The following is an 18,063-nucleotide window of genomic DNA, read 5'->3' as shown; positions in this document are numbered from 1 at the left end:
TGCATTATTTTACAGCACATCTCAATTAGGACCAGATTCATTGTAAGTTATCAATAGTTTTATGTGGCTACTGGTCTCTGTACTGGACAGCAGAGGTCTAGAGTTCTGTCTCTGGTTTTGAGATACATGCACAAAATACCAAAGGAGCTGAAATGGGAGCAAACAATTCATTAGATTTGAAGGACTAGAAGGGACACTGGGAAAGGTCAATTCAGCCTTCCCCCTTGAATCCAACAGACCTAAGGAAGGTGACATGTTCCAATTTGCCAGGCAATCCCTATTTGCTAGGAAGAGTCCCAATTTACACCTGTGTCATGATGTAATTATTAACAGCACCCCCTGTAATTCTCAAAAGTGTCCCGCATTAGATGATAAATTATATGGTCACCCTACCTATATCCATAATATCCTCAAAGATAACTTCACACTCCTTGAAAGAATATTTAGTATATATTCTAATTCTGATGCCTGGAAAAGAAGCTCTAAATTCATAGGAAAGAACCCTAAATTTACTACCCTCATCATTCCAAAAAAAAAAAAAAAAAATAAGCTGCTTAAAATTCTTTTTATTTTAAATTGCAGACTAAAAAAAAAAAAGTAAGAATTACCTGTTGAACAAGGCATCTGGAAATTGGGATCATTGCTATCCAAAACAGGCAAACAGAACTGGTTACTTGCAGATCCTAGCATAGGATCCTTATCGCTGAGCATGTTCTTCAGCGAGTCCTCTAAGACATTTTGACTTGCACTAAAATCCTCACAGACTTCATTCTCCAGGTTGGATCCTAGAAATAGGGCATCATCTAAGTGTTCAGTAGGAATTAAATGATTAAATGTATCAACTATATCCATGAAGACTTCTGTGTGTCTTTCAGCCCTATAGAAAGACAAAAAAAATACCATAAGAAATAAAGCTATCAATTGAAAATCACCTAATACCAAATTATTTTAATAGTTTTGAGTCTAAAAACACACGTAAGGTATTTCTGATTTGTTGTTTCAAAAAAAAAATCTTCATTGTTTTCAGAATATACAATTGGAAATGTAGAACAAATCTTTACTAAATGTTTCTTCATCATGCATGTAGAATATCATTTTACCAGAAAACCTATTTACTCAATTCATTATTTTTAAGAAAAAAATTATGTATAATTTGACACATTTGAAAAAGTTACATGGCTCAAACCATAAAAACCATATGTTTTTAACCATAACCTTTTCATAAATTAAGAGTTAGTCCATGTTAAAAGAGCTAAAATCAAGTTGTTTAAATTATCATCCCATACCTATTAAAAACTGTAAAGTAGTCTTGTTTTGTTTATAAAGCATTTAAATTGTTTAAAGAAAGGTAATACATATAAACAAAAAACTTTTTTTGTGGGAGTAGGGGAAGAAAATGGAAAAAAACTGTTAACCCAACAAAATCAAAGTTCAAAAAACTACACACGCATGCAAAGATGTGCACATACACACATTTTTTTAGGGTCCCCCCTTCAGAAGAAAACAAGAGAAATGACAAGAAAACAATGTATATCATGTATTTAAATTTATTTTAGTAATATGTGGTCTATACACATATCAAGTTAATCACCTATTTGAACTGTACCTACATATTAGGTATTGCTTGGCAAAAGTCATTTCAAGCTCTAAAGGAGCCTCAATTATCAAAAGTTGAATAATTTTCAACATTGGTTTTAGAGAAAACTGTAGCAACATATTTTGGAGGAGGGGAAGTTAACAAACAAAATAATAATAATAATAATATTCTGTTAACCAGAAAATTCCACTGATTAGCCAGAACATCCTGGGCTCCATAATTCCAAGGACTTTTTAGATTAGCTCCAAATTTACCAAAATTTTCTCAAATTGGTCTTGAATTCTTCCCCCTATAAAAATGAGAAGAGGAAGTTCAGAGATATTCTAACATTTACTGGGTATATATTATATGCCATCCAATAAATAGAATCTATTATTATCCTTGTCTTACAAAGAAAATGAATTTAAATAATTTAAATGTCTTCCCCAAAGTCAAAAAATAGAGCCAAAATTCAAACCTAGGTTTCAAGTTCCACAGCCAATGCCCCTAAGTATTACCCTTTCACGGTGAGCTAAGGAGCTAGGAAGATTTGACTCTTTGAACAATTTTCCTACATCAGTGGTTGCCTGGGGCTGCAGATAAAGGACAGATGGACTGCAAAGGGACAACCAGATACTTTGGGGGATGATGGAAATGTCCTAAATCTTCACTGTGATACTGGTTTCATGAATCTGTTCATTTTTAATGGACTCAGTTTACTGTACCTCATTTTAAAAAAAGAAAATTTCCTTATTCTCACAACAGTTAATCCCCTTCCAAGAAGAGGAGTTTTAGTACTGCTTCTCAAATTTTGCTATTTTACATTGAAATATTAATAAAGCACTGAAACAAAATGTTAACATTTTACTGACTTGCTGCTTATTTTACGTGCATTCTCTAACAGAAAATTGTAGCTAGCAATACGAATAAAAACTCAAGAAAAGTCCCCTTAAGAATTCCCTACAACTATATGATCTCAGTATCTAAGAAAGGCTTAATAATCATACATCACCAATATTTCTGCTAATACGTTTTTAGGTTCCAAATAAATTTTAGTATGTTAAATTCTGGTAATTAAAAGTAATTTACAAAAAAAATTTACCAAATGTTTACAAAATTCAGTAGACTAAAACTACCAATGAATTTATTTATCTGAATGTGCTGGAATCCAAAGTTTACCACAGGCCAAAGCTACCTCCTGTTCAGAGAGCTGCATCCCAGTAAGTAATCTTTTTTTCTCAGATGAATCAAAAAGAAAAAATGGCCATCTTTTCTTCCAAAAATGGTATGCTGACTCTACTGAAAATGCACTCATTCCCATAGCCAATACGAGGCTAGCAAATTCTGCAAACTTCACCTGAGGTCTTTCTGTTGCACTAACTATATGCTGTGAGCTTTCAAGTAATAGGGACATTCAGAAGTTACGGTCACACAGCTCAAGATCACATAGCTATAAAGAAGACCAGCTCATTCTAACTAGTCATCTAAATGAGCAATTTTTTTTCTTTTTTTATATTTTATTTTAAATAAAAAATTTTTAGATTAGACTAGACCCAAGATTTTTTTTTTCCAGTAATACTGCTGTTAGTGAAACCATACCAAAGCTTTACTTAAAAATGCCTTCAGAGCCTGTGTCATATTTTTTAAAGATCAATTTTTTTTTTTAAGTAGAGCATACTGTAAATAAAATGGGTGAATCCAACTTTCCAGTACTGTTTTTTAATCAAAACTAGTATGACTTACAGTGTGCTTCCCTTTATTTAAATAGGCATTATCAGGAAAAAAGTTTCCATGGTTACAAGTGGAGAAAAAATGGCTATAACAAAGTTACATTTCTTTAATAATATCTTTTATTTTTTGACGTTTACTAAGCAGCTACCATTGCATGAGACACGTTTACTAGGCTAATGAAAATGGGAATCTTCTGGCCAGCGCGGTGGCTCACACCTGTAATCCTAGCATTCTGAGAGGCCAAGGCGAGAGGACTGCTTGAGATCAGGAGTTAGAGACCAGCCTGAGCAAGAGTGAGACCGTCCCTATGAAAAATAGAAAAATTAACAGACACCATGGCACTCCCACTTGCAGTAGCACTTGGGAGGCTGAGGCAGGAGGATAGATAGAGCCCAGGAGTTGGAGGTTGCAGTGAGTTATGATGATACCACTGTACTCTGGCCCAGGGCAACAAGAGTAAGACTTTGTCTTAAAAAAAAAAAAAAAAAGAAAAGAAAAAAGAAAAGAAAAGAGAGAGAAAGAAAAGAAAAAGGAAAAGAAAAAAGGGAAAACTGGGCATCTTCTAAGACAGAATGGAGTATAAACCATCCCAAATTTATAGGTCCAAAAAGAAGACAATTCCACAAGACAAACTGATTAATGAGACTAATTTTTCTTATGTGGGTCCAACTGGCTCGGGAAGCAATTCCAAGGGAAAAATGCCAAAAATGGTAGTAAATAGCCATCCAACAAGACCATTATGAAAGTAACATTTATTGGATGCATAAAGTAACTCATTTTAAAAAAATCAGTTTCAGATATCAAGTGATCAGCATCAAAAATAAAATTAAAATTCTCATGCTATACCTACACAATGAGTGCGATGTGCACTGTTTAGGGAATGGACACATTTGAAGCTCAGACTCGGGGGGATGGGGAGGCATGGGCAATATATATAACCTGAACTTTTGTACCCCCATAATGAGCTGAAATAAAAATAAATAAATATAAAATAAAAAAAAAATTCTCATGCTAAAGAGGGAAAATAAATGTTAACCAATTGCAGAAATATTTACTCACTTAATAGGGACACACTAATCTTCTAAAACCAATGTATCCTGGTTTGGATCATGGAACAGAAAAAGGGCAGTAGTAAAAAAACTGGTGAAATCAGAATAAAGTCTGTAATTTAGTTAACAGTAATGCACCCACAGCAATCTGTAGTCTGATAAAGGCACTAACATGTCAGATGTCAATAATCAGGAAAACTGGATGAAAGATATACATAAACTCTATACTCTTTGTAACATACCCATAAATCTAAAACTATTCCAAAATAAAAAAGTCTTTAAAAAAAACCACTAATCTAAGATAGAGTGCCCTAAAATACCTAAGTAATGTGGATAGACAAAGATAATCAGAACTAATTAAGGGGAAAATTTAAGAGCCAATTTAGTATCTTCATTAATTATACAGACAGCTTGATTTAAACAAATTCCTGTTTCTTAAATTGAAATTTTACCTAAATGCCTCCTTACATTTGTCATTCTAAATTTAATAATTAAAACATAACAACCTTATTCAGGGTGTATTTTAAAGGATTAATGGTATGTGTGTATCCAATTAAATCAGTATTAGTAATTTGGGAACGTACATGCTAAAGTCAGAAATTGCTTCTGGGTTCAGAATCACAACTTATGTTTACAGACAATAGAATGTATGTAGCTAAGTCAGAGAATTGGATAATCTACATAATTCAAAATTATTCATTTACTCATAAATGTATTAAGCATCTACCACAAAGCACTGTAAGTGCCAGTGAAACAAACTCATCTCAAATTCAAGGAACTCACAATCCAAAACAGAATATAGACATATAAACAAATAGAAAACATGTAAACATCACAACAAAATATGAAGTGCCATATTGAAGAGTTGCAGACAGTACCACAGAAGAAGGTGAAACTCAGCAGGCCAAGAAAGGCTAAGGAGGTGATGTGTGAGCTGTATCCTACAGGTCCAGAGGATATTCTAGACAAAGGAAACAGCATTTGCTAATTATGAATGGCTCAGTTTGGTCCTAATGGATCATTTATAAAGACTCAGAATAAAATTCAAAATAATTAGTACTAACATTTCAAATAAAATTAATCTGAGCCCAAAGGTATTTTCTGCTTTAAAATACTTGTTTCATCTTTAATTCTCAGGGAATTATAGTGCAGCCAAATTATTTTATACTAACAAAATCAGCCTATATTATTTTCTAAGTGTTTCAGATCTGGATAGAATGCAAAAAGAAAAGATTGAGAAAAAGTACCAACAGCAAAAAATTATACTTCTACAAACACTCACTTTAAATTAAAAGTAAATTAAAATTATCTATCTCAACTTTTTAAAACATCTTCAAAGTAAAGCTATGTATTTTATCATATTATTTCTTCAAAAAGAAAAAAAATTAAGTCTAACAACCACAAGAGCTATCAAGTGCCTAAGAAGTGACATACTATTCACATGGCCTGAGAGAAGCAAAAAAAAAAAAAAAAAAAAGTTATATGCCACGATGAAGCCCTGTTTCATGTAGTAGTCTACATTTCTGTGTACTGGTTGGGATTGGCAGGATGGGGAGGGGAACAAAAATATATCAGGAGATTATGAAGAAAAATTAAACAGAGTAATAGCCATGGTGGTGGTGATGGGGGGAGCAGTGTACATATGATAGTAAATGAAGGCCTCACTAACAAAGTAGCATTTGAGCCAAAACCTGAAGTGAGAGAGCGATCAATGCGTGAATGGGTAAAAGCAATCCAGGCAAAGACAGAGAAGTACTAAGGCCTTAGAAGTAGAGCTTACTTGATGCCCTTCAGCTCCTACACTATCTTTTAAATTAGGCAGTCTTTCTTTGTCATAGTTTCCTTGTAGGGAAAAAAAAAAAATTTAATTAAAAAATTCAGCAGTCAATTTCATCAAGCATGCTTGCTAAGAACAAATTTCTAATAGGCAGTAGAATAATAAAAGTACTACTGCTACTAATGATGATAAAATATAAAACTTAATGTGCTACAACTTCATGCCAGGTACTGCTCTACACACTTTACATCTGTAATTCTCAATCAGAGGTGATTATTATGGCCATCAAAAGACATTTGGCCATGTCCAGAGCCATTTTCGGTCATCACAAGTGGAGAGGGTGCTATGCACACCTAGTAAATACATTATTAATGCACTAGGACAGCCCCGCAAAAAATCATTATCCAGCCAAAAATGTTATCAGTGCCAAGGTTAAGAAACTCTGCTCTACATTTATTAATTTGTTTAGTACTCACAACAATCCCATTACAATAATCCCAATTACACAAAAAATAAAATAAAATAAAACTGGGATCAGGCCGGGCGCGGTGGCTCACGCCTGTAATCCTAGCACTCTGGGAGGCCGAGGCGGGCGGATCGTTTTGAGCTCAGGAGTTCGAGATCAGCCTGAGCAAGAGCGAGACCCCATCTCTACTAAAAATAGAAAGAAATTATATGGACAACTAAAAATATATATAAAAAATATTAGCCGGGCATGGTGGTGCATGCCTGTAGTCCCAGCTACTCGGGAGGCTGAGACAGGAGGATCGCTTGAGCTCAGGAGTTTGAGGTTGCTGTGAGCTAGGCTGATGCCACGGCACTCACTCTAGCCTGGGCAACAGAGTGAGACTCTGTCTCAAAAAAAAAAAAAAAAAAAAAAAAAAAACTGGGATCAGAAAGATTAAACTATTTGCTATAGTAAGTAGTGGAGCACAAATGTAAACCCAGAAAATTTCATTCAAGAGTCAATGTGCTTACCACTACCCTACATTATCTCTTTTAAAGTTAAATTCACTGAATATTTATCATGTTCAGGGCACTGTGCTAAACAAGTTAAATGCATTATACCACTTAATCTTCTTAACCGCACAATTAGGCAGTTACTATTATTCTCAATTTACAAGAGAGGCTAAAGCTTAGCAAAGTTATAACCAATATTACAGAATAAATAAGTGATAAAGCTGGGACTCAAATCTACTCTATATTACACCAAGGTCATTTCTTAACAACTATGGTATAACAACATTAAAGATGAATCATAGGTTATTCTTCCATAATGGAGTCAAATTACTAAATGGTTAGGACACGTGGCATGACACTATACTACCAAGCAAAATTCTACAAAGCAATGCAACCTAACCACCTACTCTACGCACCCACTTCAAATTCTGATCCAGTGTCATTAGAATCCATTGGCAAGACATAATAAAAGAAACAAGTATCATAACTTACTTTCCAAATATACAAGGTAAAAAGAAGATACCAAGGTGCCTGCTCTACAAAGACAACTAAGACCAAAACAGACCTAAGACCCTAGAAAACTATCAAGTAGAAACTGAAACTGGGAAAAGCAGAATTACAGTAGGCAACGGTAGTAAGAAAAGAGTTAACTTCAAAGTTTACGGCTATATTGGCATCATAATTGACATTATAAGGAGTACTAAAAGTTTGAATTAACTACAGAAGTAGTGGACCTAGCTCATCATTAAAACTATGACCTAGGCCAGGGTTGGGGAACCTTCAGCCTTGGGGCCACATGTGGCCTTCTGGATCCTTGAATACAGCCTTTTGACCCAATCCAAACTTCACAGAACAAATTCCTTTATTAAAAGAATTTGTTCTGTAAAATCTGGATTAGTGGAGAGGCCACACTTGGGGATCTGGACCCCTGACTGAGGTAATAACACTTCAAGCTAACAAGTACTTGGCACATACTATATGCCTGGCCCTGTGTATTGTATGCATTACCTCATTAGCTTCTCACAACTACCCCATAAGGTAGGTGCAATTCTTTTTTACTCTTTTGAGCAAACTGAGGCGCAGACAATTACATAATTTGCCAAAGGTAACATACCCAGTATTCTCAAATTTGAACCAAGACAGTGTGACTCCTAAGCCTGCACTTTTAAATTCTATACTTTATGCACTCCACTTGCATGACAATATTAATTTTTACAGTTTTAATACATCATTAATGAAATCTTAAAAAGAACAGAAACAAAAGCAACTCATCCTTCTTCCAAAATAAAGCAGGAAATATGCATTCAGCCATCTTCTATATATAAAACACAAAATGGCTATCCTCAGTGCATATGAATAACATCATTTGGAGGAAAAGCAAATTATCAACTACAAACTTTGCAATTTATTTTCAGTCTAAACTTTTGTTTTCATGTGCCCAGCTCACACAAATTATGAATGAATTAAACTGCTAAGTTTAACCTTTCTGTATAATCTACTACGCCATTCAAACTACCTAATAAAGTTAGATAATACCAACAGATTAAAACTTCTGAATGATATCTTGAAATTTTTACTTATTTCTCTACATCCCCCTTCACTGTACAAATGATTATAAAATTTTTAAATGCATGACCATTAAATAATGGTCTAAATTAAATATATAATGCATGGCAATAATTGTCCAGTCTACACATTTGGCAATTCCTTACACAATACCATTCATAACTTTTGAAATACATTGCTCTTTAACTCTAAAACACTGATTTAACATCTTATGTCTTTGAATCTTGTTTCCCAGACTATACTATGTTCCTTTAGAGTAGAAACAGCACCTGGGTCTCATATATTTTTAATCAAATCAATGCTTTCAATATCCTTACAAGTGTAATCAAAGGGCAACAATTAAAGGAGAATGAGTTTTTACTGATCTAATAAATGCAACATTATCATAAATGTGTAACAGTTTGCCAAGTCATTTTTGTAGTTTAAAAAAAAACATGCTTCTGAAAAGATACTCCAGGATTCCCAGAGGTTGCTCCAAGAAATAGAGCCCAAGATGTACTGTTCCAGAAAAGAAAGAAATCCAGCAGCCACTTGTCAAAAATAATTTCTGAAATGTTATGAATGAAAACATTTAGAAATCAGCATTCTAAGAATCCTGTACTCCCTGACACTGTGAGGTGAAGTAGTTATGGGTGGTACACGAAACTAGATACTGATCAATAAACTGCATTATCTCATTAAAAAATAGAAAAGGTATTATCTCCAAAAAATATATATTGATAAAAAGGATTTTATGAGAAATTAAAATGGAACTTAATCTGTGTAAGAAAAAAAGTGCACACTTAATAAAGCAAAATGTATCAAAAAAGCAAACACCATATTACCTTGTCAAGAAAGATAATCAGTATCTGTTTTAGTAACTGAAACACAGAACCCTATGTGCATAATTTTCATTCATCAGTTTTTCCAAGTATATCCCATACTACGTAAAAATCTAAGCTCTAAATTTTGCAGCAAAGCCACATTTTCACTTGCTGTCTTCCAACTTTTATCAGTAATCCATAAGTCAAAGACTATTGATCTTTCCCAGCTGATTTCAATACTCATTTAAATTTTAATAACATGGTTTAAATGATTAATATAAAGACAAATTCCTTTCAATTTTTTTATCTTGAAATTTGCATTTGACCAAATCTATTTTTTGCCTATATTGATGCAGACCACTTCCCTTAGCTCTAACTTCCTTGAATATGAAACATGTAAGTATACCATAAAATCAACATGATACAGTTAGTTACCTGAGGTCTACCTCTACAACAGAGAATGCATAACTAATTCAGTATAACAAATAAGTTCACCGTTCTCCCAACGGGATGCAAAAGCAGTACAATTAATTACATTTTCATACTCTTCAATAAATGAACCTATAAAGCATGCAAGCAACAGAGGAAAACTTTGGTCCCATCACTGACTCATTTGTTATTGTTTTGACAAGTCACCGATACAGCTATCAAAAAAAAGCTTAAAATCTAAAGTTGTAATCTTTTTAAATAAAAGTGGCCCATTTCAGGACTGAAAGTGTGGCTTAATCAGAGCGGTAATAATTCCTAACAGTCCTGCCTTAAATTCTGTTACTATCACTGGAAAATGAAGTATGTATATAAAAATAATAACAGTGATAATTATGACGGAGCAAAGAATCATTATGGTAATATATGACTAATAAACAGAAAAATGAAAAGAAAAAATTAGTGATGAAAGGTCTAAGTGGTAGCAAAAGTTAAAAATTACTATTTGAAATAACAATACTCTTTACATATCTTTTGTGTTTCGGAATAGAGCTATAAATTCAAAATTAAGAGTATGCTACAACAGAAAAGTTCCTCGTTCTTTGACTCTCTCCTATCACAAACACACATCTTCCCCTACAAACACTTTCACAATCCTAAACACTTCATTCACGAATCAAAAAATGGTGGAAAATGAATAACTGAGGCACAGTTTTAAACAACCAAGTTGGAAAAGGGAAGACAAGTTCGACCCCAAAATAGTAACTAAATACAACAATGTACTATTTATGTACTCCGGACTTAGTTCACTGTATCATTTTTAAATTTTAGCTTAAAATAAAGTAGTAAAATTTGTATCTGGGAAAGCTCAGTAATCGATCTTTTTAAATTAAGTATCTCTACATGCAACAAAGATTAGGATTAGGTAAATATTAAAGTATTGTTGCCACTTACATTAATCCAAGACCATATTCTACGAATGGTAACTTAATAGCACTAATAATCACATACTCGAATCATAAGTCTCTAGGAAATGGCATTTAAAAACCCAAAGATGGGCAAAGGTCATCTGACCCGGCAATACATTTCTGAGAGAAAGAAGGGACACTGGACTGTGGGCGATACCAACATTCTCTCCCATTCTCCATATTTCCCGCACCAACCCCCGCCCCGTGTCAGGTGATCAGTTATTTAGCACCATTAACACGTACGTATCGACAAGTGGTTCATTAAATTACACATATTATTGGAAGGCAAGATTCTAGGTTTCTCATTTCAAACTAAGCAAAAGGAGTCGACAGTTTGGGTCCCCGGGCACAAAAGCGCGCGATAACAGGAGGATAGATGGAGCACCTACTCCCATCTCCAAAAGCAGGCACAGGGATTGGCCTCGCGGCCAAAGCCACCCGTTTCCCCAAACGAGGGCCCGAAGATCAATGCCGGGGCTCCCGGAGAGGGAAGAGGCCCAAAGGGCCTCCGAGCCGGGCCTTCCTGGCAGCGCCCGCCGTGCCTCTGGGCCTGCGCGCCCGCGCGTCAGCGGCGGCCAAACACTCGAGCCGAGGGCCGGAGTCCCAGTCGGGAAGAGGCCACGGCCCGGACCCTCTGCCTGACGACCGCGCCACCGCGGCGGCCACCCCAGCCCAGTACAAACGGTCCCGGGCGGCAGAGGCGCGGCCCGGTTAGGCCGAGGACGTTGCGCAAGAGGCCCGAGAGGCAATTTCCCGGCTGCGCGGGAGAAAGGCGCGGAGTGCCAGCCACGGGAGGGGCGGGGAGGCCCGCTGAGGCGCTGTGCGTGTGGAAGGGGATGGGGGAGGGGAGGATTGCCCGTCTCCCTGGCCGCGGCCACAGCCGCAACTCACCCAGCTCCGCCAGACGAGCGCTACCACTGGCAGCAAGAGGAAGATGGTGGCCGCTGCCGCTGCCGCCGCCGAGAAGGAGGAGGGGGCCCGGTGGGTGCCGCGGAGAGGGGGTACGCGCAGGACGTCGGCGTCGCTGCCACAGCCTCTTTCCCTCCCGGGAACAAGCTGCTGCTACTGACGACACTCTTACTGGCTTCCGCGCCGCCCTCCTAATCCTCGTTGCAGCCGCCGCCGCCCTGGGCCCGAGGGTCGCTTGCCTCGTGCGGACTGTGCGGCGCCGCGAGACCCCGCAGCCATCGGCGTACGGCGGCGGCGGCGCGGGAGCTGGAGCGGGGCCTCGTCACGTGACCCCACTGTTTACCGTTCCGGGGGCCGCGGCCTGCGTCGCCGCTGCGCCTGCGCGCTGTAGGTCCTCCCGCTCCGGGCGTCCATGGGGCCCGGGGCTACCCAGCTCGACAGCTCTTTTGCGCCCCTCCCTGTCTTCTTGTACGCGGCACCGCCTGCCGGCCTCTAGCTCTCACCTCCAGGGGGCCGGGAGGCATAAGGCAAATACAGGAGCCCTTTTGTTCGACTTAGTGCTGCTTAGCATTAAGGCTTCACAGTTAATGTAATATGGATAAGCAAAGCTACTCCTCATCCCCAGGCATTTTTCATTAATTGGATGTGAGTTCAAGAATGGTAGACAGGGTGGAGTAGATGAGTCCTCTGCCCAGATATCCCTGTTGGCTCCTCACAGACGCCTCACCATTAACCACCTCCGCCCTCACCCTGCCCCTACATGGCTGGTCTACCTCAGGACTCAAGTTGTCTCCTCCAAGAAACATTCCTGGATCCTGGCATCCAATCAGCAGTATTCACTGTGTGGTCCGAGAATTCCCTCAAGGGTCCCCAAGACTTTTCAGAGGAGCCTCAATTTCTTTGCCAACAGCATGTGTCAAAGACCAAATTTTCTTCCCACTCTTCAACCAGGGCAGCATATAGCAACTGATTAAATGCAGAAATAGGAGAATCCAGCCTTTTTCTATTAAGCCATAAATTAGGGTGGAGAGCTAGGGTAAGCGGGTTTTGAGAAAGATTTCTCCAGGCAAAGATTAGGGTAGAAGGAAGAAGTTGATTTACGGAGGAGGAAAAAGAGCCAACACAGAAGTCAAAGAGGTAGGGAATGTTGGCAGAGAGAACCAGGTATTCAGGCCTTTTATTTAGGAAGAGATTGTAAATTAGCAGGGTACAGTTGAGAAACTGCTGTATCTGCTCCTGTCTTTCTTCCTGGCAGTAAACTGATAACAGAAACAGTGAGGGTGTCAAAGGCCAAGAATTGGCTCTCCTACCGTTCCTTGGAGAAGGAATTATTGCAGGAGATGTGACTCTGCCCTTAAGATATGGCTGAGACCTGAAACTCGCACTGTGCTATTCCCTCAGGAACTATGTAAAAACAGATCCTCAAAAGCAATTTTAAAATAAGGGAAAGATTTACATCTCTTTTCCATCTGTTCAACTCTTTTCAGAAGTTGTGCAAAACAGAACTCCTGCAGGGTGGCTGTTAGTGAGAGAACTCATAGGATTGATCTTTAACTTGTTACTAGGAAATTGTGGGACTAGATATTTTCCTGTTAATTTTGCAAGGCCGCTCCTTTTACTAGATATTAAGGAAATTTGCAAAAATTTTAAACAGTATCACTCTTTTCATTAATTTGTTGGGAAATATATTTTCATAATAAAAATTTATGGTAACATGCAATAGTTTTGTTATTTCAAAATAACAATGTTTCCAATTTTTCTTAGGTTTAATTTCTAAAATGGTAACTATCAATAGATACAACCATATAAAGAAAAGCTCTTGGGAATCTCACAAAGTTTAAGTTTATAGGGGTCCTGAGACCAAAAAGTTTGAGAACTGCTGGTGAAGGTTATGTACTTCCGCAGCAGCTTGGGCTGGCCTCTATCTCAGCCCTTAAGAAGCTCTGTGAAGTCATTGTTGCTATCAGCCACTCTGACCAAAATGAGCTCCTCAAGAACAAGGATTGTATCTTCTATTTGCAGGGATCATTACAGTGTTCAGCCAGCACCTGCTGAGCACCTGACGTGTAGTCTGCACTCTAAAAAACGGTATGGTACTTGTTGATTTAAGCCTCCACCAACTGTGGTCCACATTGTCACATCATTGCAGGGTTGAAGACTAAGTCACAAGGGTGTGGAAAAATCTATTCTTCTCTCCAGTCTTCGATATTTAAGTACTCCCAATAACAACTGCTCTCTTCAAAGGAGGTTTGGATTGTCCTAATTATACTGGATTCCTAGATTTCCACCCCTTCCTTGACTCATCAATTCCTCAACTTTGTTTTACAACCAGTTTTTAATGGTTTTTTGAAAAAGGAAAATAGAAATGAGTAATTAAAATGTTTTTCACTTGGGATGCCTGGGATGAATTACAAAAACAAACTTAATACTATCTTTACTATTCTTCTGGACCTCAATATTAAATTTCAAAAGAGCATTAGGAAAGAATAAAATTATTGTTATAAACAAAATCCAAGATTTGAGTAAAGCTCGATAAGGGAAATCATTAGCTGGAAAATCCCCTTAGAGGAGCTGAAGAAAGCTTACCTTTTCAGAGAAATTTTAGTAAATTTAAGAAAAAATAAAAAAACAAAAATAAGAACCATAAGGCTGTCACAGTTACAAAACAAAGACTTCTGATCCTAAAAAAGTCAACAAGCTTGCCATAAGTATGATGTTTTGATTCTATTATTTTGAACCAGCCAAGTACCCAGATTCACATTTGTCAACTAATGATCTTTGCTTTTTGCTTCCAGATGTAAACACAACTATATGGCTTTTACTCAATTCACAGAAAAGTTAGTAGAATTTCCAACATGATAATATCGATAATGGCTATAACGGTACAGAGCACACTGTTTCAGTTAAAAGACTTATTGGAAAATCAGCATGTATCAGTAACATTGAAAACACCAAATTAATGTGGGAAAATTAAATTTGGTAGGAAAACAAGACAAAACCATTAATAATGGCTAAAACTGACAGTGTATTTGTATTTGACTAAAAAATTATAAAAGAAAAAAAAATTGACAAAATTTGGATCTTAAATCATCGACCCAGGAAAATTGAACCTGGCAGAAATTAAGGTCATCAAAAATAGTTCCCAGTGCAGATAAAAAGACAATATTGATATGAAAAATGTTTGTCATCACTGAAACTTTGATCCCTACATTATCAGTTCACTGGAGTAAAAATGGAAAAAAATCAGAAGAATTAACCACAATGAGCAGAAAGTCAATAAAAATATTAAAATCATTGAATGGAGTTTTCTGTGGAAAACATTTTCTAGATACACACACTTTCATGTTAGTTTGGAATCACATTTAAATGATTTTATGATTAAACATAGACTCAAAACAATAGGGTCAAAATATTCAGTCTTGTTACTGAGATTATCATTGAATTTGGAGGCTTAACCCACACACTTTGTTTCTTACATTATCAGGCTTGTTTCCTTCCACACATTTCTTAACCTATTTTCTCCAAAACATTGGCTCCCAGCCACTCAGGCTTCCAACAGTAAACAATGGGTGAAGGGAAGTGAGGTGCAAGCCCTGTCCAAGGGTGAATAATTTACATAGCACACCAGAGTTCAAGGGGACCTAGGAAGGCTGGGTCAAACAATGCAATAAAGCTTTTCCATGGACCAGAACTGTGCAAGCCATAAAGCACCTTTGTAATGTTCAGCAACTCTAAGGTGCAGGGAAACAGTAAAAAGAGAACAGAGGCATCAGATTTCTAACCAACTTTGTAATTAAAGTGTGACCTTATCTTTGTGACCTTATCTTTCTCAACCCCTCTGCATTACTTTCCCTGCCACCTACAACTTCATTTATTTGCTTGTTTATTTATCTATTCCATTATGCCCCCAAGCAGGTTTCAGAAATAAAGGACATTGTTCCTGCCCTCAAGGAACTCAAAAGAGTGGCAGTGGACAATTGCAATTCAGCCTGATGTGACAGCAGTTGGTGCACAAGACATATATACTAATGTTTTATCTGGCCTAGAGTGAACGTGGGGCATTTCTGACAGAGGGGATGCCCTAAGGTCAAAGAAGTACCAGAAAACTTGGTGTGTTTCAAAAGCTGCAAATGATTTGTTATCCGGATTGGAATTGCTGCAGCCATAAAAATAATCAAAATTCTTTTAACAAAGAAAGTGTGCAAGCGTCCCTCACAATATCATCTCCCTACTTGAAATCTTTCCATGATTCTCCAAATTTTAAAGAATAAAATTAAAACATCTTAATATGGTAATCAAGGCACTTTAGGATTGGTCCTTACCTAACTCTTCAGCTCCTTAGCTCTGTATTTCCTACTTTTTAATTTATGATATGACAACACCTGACTACTTACTGTTTCCTACACACATCCATCCAGTGTCCTTCACCTTAAAGTCTTTACTCATGCCACTACTTCTGAAAGGAATACTCGCTCTCAAATGACCCCAAACACCACCACAATCCCTCCTGCCACTTTATCTGGATTGTTCCTGCATCCTTTAAAGATGCAGCTCAGCTGGTCGGATGGTAGTGGGTTATCAGAGCCTATTAACATTAGTGTCACTAAAGTTGGTATTCAACCCCCCACTGCTAAATTTGACTGGCTTTAAAAAAAAGAAAAAATGCAGCTCAATAATACCTCCTTGAATTCATCACATTTAATGGTGAAACACTAGAGGCATCCCCACTCAAGCCAGGGATACACAAGGCTGCCACTATGACCCCTATTATTCAATATTAGCCAATACTAAAAGGAAAAAAAAACAATAGATATAGAAAAGGAAAGACACAATGACCATTATTTGCATATGATATTAATACAAACCGCTTCCCAAAAAGAATCAATGAAACAGCTATTAGCACTAAAGAGTTGCCTTGGTACTAGGCTGGATATAAAAAACATCATTGAAAAATTAATAGATTTCCCATAAAGAGCAATCACTATTTAGAATAGAGTAGGGAAAATAAATTTCAACAAAAATATAAAACACTGTCCAGGCACAGTGGCTCACGCCTGTAATCCTAGCACTCTGGGAGGCCGAAGCAGAAGGATTGCTTGAATTCAGGAGTTCAAGATCAGCCTGAGCAAAAGCAAGACCCGATCTCTACTAAAAATAGAAAAATTAGCCGGGTGCAGTGGCACATGCCTGTAGTGCCAGCTACTTGGGAGGCTGAGGCAGGAGGACCCCCTTGAACCCAGGAATTTGAGGTTGCAGTGAGCTATGATGACACCACTGCACTTTAGCCCAGGCAATAGACTGAGACTTTGTTTAAAAAAAAAAAATACATATACACACACACACACATAGAAAAAGAAGCAGAAAGTTAGAGGACACACATTTTCTGATCTCTAAACTTACTACAAAGTAACATTAATAAAGACAGTATGTAACTGGGATAAGAACATATACATCAATTTAGAATTGAAAGTTCAGAAATAAACTCATGTATCTATGATCAAACAATTTCAACATGGGTGCTAAGACTATTCAATGGGAAGAGAATAGTCTTTTCAACAAATGATATTGGGACAACCAGTTAGCCACATGCAAAAAAATGGACTTGCAGCCTTACCTCAAGCCATATACAAAAATTAACTCAAAAAGAATATGCCTCTGATGATCTTTTGTATTTCTGTGGTATCTGCTGTCATGTCTCCTCTTTCATTTCTGGATTTGTTTATTTGGATTTTCTCTCTTCTTTACTTGGTTAATCTAGCTAGTGGCTTGTCAATTTTTGTTTATCTTTTCAAAGAACTCACTTTTCATTTTGTTGGTCCTTTGTATTGTCCTAATTGAAAAGGCAATCCCATTTATAATAGCTACCAAAAAAGAAAAAAAAAAAAAAACCACCTAGGAATATATTTAACTAAGGAGATAAAAGAGCTCTACAAGGAATACTATGAAACACCCATGAAAGAAATTGTAAATGACACAAACAAATGGAAAAATATCCCAGGCTCATGGATCAGAAGAATCAATATTGTTAAAATGACCGCACTGCCTAAAGCAATCTACAAATTCAATGCATTCTCTATTAAAATACCAATATCATTTTTCACAGAATTAGAAAAAACAATCCTAAAATTCATATGGAACAAAAAATGAGCCCAAATAGCCAAGGCAATCCTAAGCAAAAAGAGCAAAGCTGGAGGCATCACATTACCTGACTTCGAGTTATAGTACAAGGCCATAGTACATGGAACTAGCATAAAAATAGACAAATAAATCAATGGAACAGAATAGAGAACCCAGAAAG

General features: G+C 37.1%; 1 protein-coding gene across 4 annotated transcripts in view; it reads right to left on the bottom strand.

Annotated features, from left to right (window-relative positions):
* PHF3 (PHD finger protein 3) overlaps positions 1 to 12,053 on the bottom strand; it is an 86,680-nt gene extending 74,627 nt beyond the window's left edge. Inside the window, exons 1-2 of one of the 4 annotated variants that reach the window (XM_069487718.1) lie at positions 11,748 to 12,053; positions 609 to 785 (exon numbers count right to left, since the gene is read on the bottom strand). In XM_069487718.1, the coding sequence (XP_069343819.1) occupies positions 609 to 711 (103 nt within the window). In that variant the 5' untranslated portion in view covers positions 712 to 785; positions 11,748 to 12,053. Of the gene's footprint in view, positions 1 to 608; positions 878 to 11,099; positions 11,427 to 11,747 lie in introns of those variants that run through there. The other 3 variants (XM_069487720.1, XM_069487719.1, XM_069487717.1) reach the window with 3 other exon arrangements.
* Positions 12,054 to 18,063: the final 6,010 nt, after the last annotated feature.

This window comes from Eulemur rufifrons, chromosome 15 (genome assembly GCF_041146395.1).
Source record: "Eulemur rufifrons isolate Redbay chromosome 15, OSU_ERuf_1, whole genome shotgun sequence".
NCBI classification, from domain to species: domain Eukaryota; kingdom Metazoa; phylum Chordata; class Mammalia; order Primates; family Lemuridae; genus Eulemur; species Eulemur rufifrons.
This window is presented reverse-complemented; position numbering and strand designations above follow the sequence as displayed.